This window comes from Diospyros lotus, chromosome 10 (assembly GCF_014633365.1).
Source record: "Diospyros lotus cultivar Yz01 chromosome 10, ASM1463336v1, whole genome shotgun sequence".
Classification (NCBI taxonomy): Eukaryota; Viridiplantae; Streptophyta; class Magnoliopsida; order Ericales; family Ebenaceae; genus Diospyros; species Diospyros lotus.
The window spans coordinates 28,003,809-28,010,288 of record NC_068347.1 but is presented as its reverse complement, the minus strand read 5'-3'; the positions used below and the strand labels follow the sequence as shown (position 1 = coordinate 28,010,288).

At 38.0% G+C, this 6,480-nt stretch overlaps 1 protein-coding gene and 1 long non-coding RNA gene across 2 annotated transcripts; one reads left to right on the top strand and one right to left on the bottom strand.

Annotated features, from left to right (window-relative positions):
* Positions 1 to 1,448: 1,448 nt before the first annotated feature.
* Positions 1,449 to 2,116, top strand: LOC127812114 (uncharacterized). The gene is made up of 3 exons (XR_008025821.1): positions 1,449 to 1,593; positions 1,704 to 1,817; positions 1,969 to 2,116. It is a non-coding gene; the product is annotated as an uncharacterized LOC127812114 (long non-coding RNA).
* LOC127812113 (probable receptor-like protein kinase At5g18500) lies at positions 1,591 to 6,480 on the bottom strand. Its single transcript, XM_052352439.1, has 8 exons — positions 6,061 to 6,480; positions 4,871 to 5,541; positions 4,675 to 4,779; positions 4,137 to 4,259; positions 3,601 to 3,771; positions 3,312 to 3,441; positions 1,943 to 2,155; positions 1,591 to 1,764 (listed from the first exon to the last, which is right to left on the bottom strand). Exons 2-8 carry the CDS (start codon positions 5,521 to 5,523, stop codon positions 1,639 to 1,641), a joined length of 1,521 nt encoding a protein of 506 aa, XP_052208399.1. The 5' UTR covers positions 5,524 to 5,541; positions 6,061 to 6,480; the 3' UTR covers positions 1,591 to 1,638.

Below are 6,480 nucleotides of genomic sequence, written 5' to 3'. Positions count from 1 at the left end.
ACTCACATAAATGTAATTTTATGAGATAATCTGATATAATTTTAAACAATATGAGCAATGGGTATAATTTTTAAAAAGTGAGATATTATTAGTGTATTTGTACCAAATCTCAGGACGAGCAGCAACTGTTATTTACCAACATAATGCTCTTTGCTTGGAGTGTCTGGCTTAAATTTATCCGGGAAGGTGTTTGGCTTTACTTATGTTTTTTGTCACAAAGAGTTTATAAACTCTTTAACGATTTAATATGTCTTTATTTATTGAACAAAGATAGAAGAATTTTTATGCTACTCGTCTTTCAACAATATTTTTCAAAAATTGATGCCAACTTTTCTTTTAGCAGCTTATAAATTATCAGCAAATATCTGCCAAGTAAAAAATTATAATACCCTCCTAAGAAAGAAGAAAGAAGAAAGAAGAAAGAGGAAAGAGGAAAGAGGAAAGAGGAGGAGAAAGAAAACTTTTTTCTTGGGTGTTTGGTGGAGATGGCATGGCATCACGCTTGACCACCTATCCGGGACGCCCCTTCTGCCGTCCTTTTTCTCATCGTTTTCCTCATTTTCCCGGAAAAAGGAATGCCAAAGAAAGAAAATGACAAAGAAAAGAGGGGCCTCCCTGCCCCTGCCCCTGCCCCTCCCTCACTCTGTATTTCCGTGCGTTGAATGCTTGTTTGAAAGCAAACAATTCCAGCTGAATCAGTTGGTTAGGGAAATCCCCACTAAGTATCTTCTCCTTTACAATTTCTTGTTTTTTTTTTTTCCCTTTTGTTTTTAGTTTTGTTTATTTGGGCAGAACAAACAGTTGTTATTGTTGTGTTCATATTTTGAAGTCATCTGATTTCAATCTACAAGCAACAAGAAGTGTCTGGTGCCCCCAAGGCATATCTAGCTGGGAGATTGATTCTTTTTTCTTACCAAACAAACAGAATAGATACTAGCTGTTACAACGCTGAATAATTTAAAGTGGAATGACTCTTTTCAGCATCTTCTTGCTTCAATAATGCCCATGTTCCCAACTATAATCAACTTTAGTTGTTTTCCACATTCAGCTCACCTTGAGCCAATGCAGGCAAGCAAATGCGATGTAACACACCGGAAAAGCCGAGCTCTTTTGGCCCAATAGTCTTAATCAGTTCATTCTTTCATTTGTCTTGACACCCTTGAATTTGATTGCTTATCCACATGCCAATAAAAATCAGGGATTTTGTTGACTTGATCCAGGAATCATTATTTCATTAGTTCGCTGCTGTTTTCAAAAGAAGTTTCAACAAAATAAAAATCACAACTCTGAAATTCTGCCGCCTCCATAGAAATGGCAAGGATTTATGATGTATGAACTAAGACAACAGCCTATGAAGATGTAAACAAAACCATATATAGACACCTGTACACACTACCAGTTTGTCTTGTAGTGCCAACTTCATACACAAAACAATCTACCCTCCAGAATCTAGATGCAGGAAATAAAAACCGAAACCGAAAATGTCAGCCCTCAATAGCAAGCTCAGGCTGGTCAACGGCCTCAATCATGGCTGCCTTGCACTCAACTATTCCAAACAGAGAAGATACTGAATGTGGAATTGAACCATAGGGGGTACGCATATGCTGCTCATAGTCTGTAAGAACTTGCCTGCTTTTGTTATGCTTGGCGGTTTCTTTGCCTATCTGACCTCAAGATTGGCTTCTCACTTTTGTCTGTGTCAGAACTTTCCTTTTGGGATTCACTTTCTGTGGTTCTGCCATGGTTTCTTCTTCGTCTTCGATCCTGGAAGGCCAACAATGTTAAGTTATGGAGTATATTCTCCAACTCATACCTAGGTGAGCTCTCTAGTTTGAAAATTAAAAGAACGGGAGCAACAGCACATTTTCTAGTTAAATTCAATCCTAATATGAGTCACAAACTAGCATGGAATTGTTTTATACTTGGAATCTCAGAATCTAACCTCTCGTGGTATGGGATATTCCTCAGATTCAAGCATGCGGACAACTTGACTCATCATTGGTCTCTTGTCAGCATCAGGGTCAACGCACCGCAGAGCAGTCAAAAGGGATCTCTTAAGGGCACTAGTAGAGGGCCTGGTCTCGATGGTTGGGTCAGCCACTTCTTCTGATCGCCTGCTGCCAACCATCATTTTAAGCCAGTCGACCAGGTTTACCTTCATGAATCACCAAACCATGGATCAGGAAAGACGTGGTCATGTAATGCTTGAATTTGATAGAACAAGAGGTACTTACAGAAGTTTAAAGAAGATGAAAAGAAAAGCTATTGATTTTCTTGGCAAGGAAAAGGCAACATAAAAAAAAAAAATTCCCCAAGAAGTTGCTTGGAACACATTGCATAATGCAACTTACAACATGCAAGCAAATTGAGTTATCTTCAAAGATGAGGTAATGTCAGTGCCTTCTGGAACATGAAACCATCATGATTAAGCAGATTAATTAACGTCAAACTGGACTCTGAACTTGTCCCATTACATTATCGGTCTTAAAAGCAGTGAAGGAAAGTTGCCCCAATTTAGTTGTTTATTATTAAGCTTCATCTGTTCCTATATTGAGACAAATTTAAAGCCAAAAATGCAGTCACTTCTAAATAGATGTCACATCATTCCCAAAGAACCAGTCTTCTGCTGAAACATATATTGCTATGTGATCAATTGCTATACCAAAGGTTATAGTCATGATTGCTGGTGAGAGAAAGTTGAGGCTGGGGCTCGGGCTGTAGGTAATCTAAGATGAGAATGCTGCAGCAGTTCGTAAAGGGATGCATGTGGTGATGGCCAATGTGAGAGTGTGCTGGTCCTCCACCATTGGTGCTTATAGTGGTCTATCTAAACTGATGTTTGACGGTGGGAAGTGGTACTGGTAGTAGGTAGAGAGGAAAAAGGGAAAGGAGGATGACATTCCCTGCATGATGATGAATGGCTAAGTGGGTTGCCGGAGTAATCAAGGAAGAGATCAGTGTCTCCAGATCAAAGATGTGAAGTGAGAGGCATCACAACAGCCATACCAGTCAACAAGATGATATATCAAAAAGGAGATGATGTACAAAAAGATGGAGGGGAATTATATATGTACTTAAAGGTGTGTACATATATAAATATATATATATATGTGTGTGTGTGTGAAGGGGGGGATGGGGGAGTTTGTGTGTATATTGTCAGCACAAACACCTCCCTTCAAGGCTTCGAATCACTAACTCGTGAAGAAGGTAAAAGAACAAAGAGATGTTAAAGTTTCCCAAATTGAAATTCTGCTGATGTCTTTTCAGATATTTACGGTCATTCCTATTTAAATAAATTTGCATTTTCATACCTCATGTGCTGGCCTGCCATAATCCACAGGATCTCTTCCTGTAATTGCTTCCAATAGCACAACTCCAAAGCTGTAAACATCACTCTTCTCATTTAGAAGGCCGCTATTTGCATATTCTGGAGCTACATATCTGCAGAATTTTAGGAAAAACAAAATTGTCAGGCCCAATGAAGTACAACCCGAGTAGCTTTTAAGGTGCTTGGTGAACAGAGAAACAAAAGCAATTTGAAGAGGAAAATGAACCACAGTACAAACCGAAGTGTGGGATAGTTTCATAGAAGATGCTCACCCGAAGGTACCCATTACTCTGGTTGTAATATGACTCTTTCCAGCACCCAGCAACTTGGCTAAACCAAAATCAGAAATTTTAGCATTGAAGTCATCATCTATCAGTATATTGCTTGATTTAATGTCTCGGTGCACCACTTTTGGTTCAATTGCTTCATGCAAGTAGGCAAGCCTGCAAAAAGTATATTATGTGTGAAAAACAGAATTGGTTTGCATGTCAGATTTACGCTATATCATATCAAGAACTAGGACACATCAAGGGAAAATGAATAGAAGTAATATTGTATTATTCTGAATAATACTTACAGATAAAAAAAACTTTTTATCAAATATCAAAGTAAAAATGATTTTTTAGAGGTCAAATATCTATTGATTTGTTTCTCATTTTCCAATCCAATCAAGTTCTGAAGAATAAACGAATAAAGTTCAATTCATTTTCTCTGTTCTATTGGTTTATATTCCTTTTGTTTGTCCCCCACAAAACACAGTTGAAATGTAACCTAAGAAAATTCAATTGGAAGGAAGAAAGTGACATACGCCCTAGCAGTGCCAAGAAGAACTTTCATGCGGGCTTCCCAGGTAAGATATCCATGCTGTCGCATAGCTCCATGAAGCCATTGCTCTAAATTACCATTGTTAACGTACTCATAAACTAACAACCTGAAATGTAATAGAAGTATAAGAGATACAAACCCAAAGTAAGAAAGTAAGGCTGCAAACAGCTTCCAAGGTTCAAACACAACACTTGCAAGGACCTCCATTTCTTGTAATTCAAATTAAAACCCACATGTACCCAATAGGAGAAAAGAAAAGGAACAATCTCATCTAGATATTATAATATTACTAAGGAGTAACTATGTTTATTGACTGCATTTCATTAAGAGTCTGGCTGCCTGTTATTGTACAAATAATGGTGCAGCAATGATGGAGGACTAATTAACTTGTAAAATATTGCTATGCATAGTTAGATGCATTCTTTTATACCCCAGAAGAAATATTTACACTCTATTTCTTGTTTGTATGTACAAGCATCGTCAACTTTCTCAGAAACATAGAGCGAGCTTAAAAATGATACCTGTGAGTTCCTTCAACACAGTAACCCAAGAGTCTAACTAAATTCTTATGCCGCACGTGACCAATGGCCTCAACTTCAACCCTGAACTCCTTCTCTGCTTGTCCTCTATAAGTAACAAGCGTAAGACAAACCAACATAAGCACATAACTAGCAATAAGGGGTTTAGTAACTGAAAACAAATCTGTTTGAAACTTACAGATTGTTAAGGAGCCTCTTAACAGCCACGGGAGTCCCATTTATCAGATGGCCCCAATAAACAACTCCATATCCACCCTCACCAATAACATTTTCCTTTGAAAATCTGTTTGTTGCGGTTTCTAGGTCCCGTAATGTAAACCAATGACCCCAACCAAGACGAGAAAATTCTGGCAACCCAGATAGAGGGGATGGGGCAGTTATGGCGTGAGCAGGTCTGGATCCATTAAGTTGCACAATAACCCCTTTTTCTCCCACTTCAGCACCATCACCATCTTTCTCTAAATGATTGAATGAGCCTGATTGACTGCTATTATCTGCATTTTTTGTCTTGTCTACACTTGAACGCTTCAGAAGCTTATCTGAATCCTTATCACTGAATTTTTCATGAAGGGAAAAGAAATCACCATCATGAGGTACAAAATGGTTTGCTGAGTTCTGATCGACCCTTATCTCTTTTGACACAGTTGGGATTTGGCTAACAGGAAGCTCTCCGTTAGCTCTTCTGGCTTTCTTTCGAGAAGTAAGGCAAAATGATAACACCAAAAGGATTACTACAATGAACAACCCGACAAAAATCCCAATTACAACCCACACCTTAAGATGAAATATCTGTGTCTTCTTTAATAGCTCTTGTTTGAGAGCAGATGCCATTTTTGACAACCAAGAAACCTGTGAACCAGAAAATAAGGAAATCATAATGCAATTCCACATATAAATAACAAATGTCTTATATAGATTGCATTCAGAATGCTTTCAGGACATGCATCATGTAACTTTACAATCTATTTTCCCATTTCTTTATTTTTTCTTTGCCCTTACGTCTCAACCAACATTAGATGCAATACACTCAACTACTTAGGCCTATGAACTATGACTATTTATCTTCTTTTAGATCAAATACATTGTCACATAGGCATTAACTCATCATTTCCTCCAATCTCACAAAAACAGTGGAGAGAAATGAGGATATGAAAGTGACAGAACCCATCCACCAAATTAAAAGCAAAACAGAAGCGGAAGATAGGAAATTCAACTCAAAGTTCAAGAAGCTAAAACATTTCCCATTTCAATATATGAAATTAAACCAAAAAAAAAACTTGAATAAGAAAAACTACAGATTATGACATGGAGAAATGAACCAAGTTTCTCATCTTTTTTTTTTTTTTTTAGTCAAGTTTCTCATCTTACCTGTAAGTAATGTGATCAGCCTTCAGAAACCCTTTCAACCCACTTTCAAAAGGCAACAAATCACAACTCTAGAACTCCAGATTCCTTCTTATAGGCGAATCCCAGAAACCCATTTCAGAATGAAGCAATTCAAATGCACAGAAATCATCTCCATTGCCATAAAGAGTGCCAGATAAATAGCGCAATCTTTCTGGGTCTTCACCACGCCCAAATGGGTATCTGCGTCCTTGAAGTCCCTCCTTGAAAGCCCCTTAATGGCAATAAATCATCCAAGAGAATTGTTGCAGCAATGGCTTTCTGGGATTTATAAAATGGCGGTGGTGGGGATAATAAGAAGGCACGGACTTATCAGTGGTAGGTGATGCCTCGCACATACAGTAAAAGAGAAGCATGAAAAATGCAATCTTTTTCCTTTTTTAT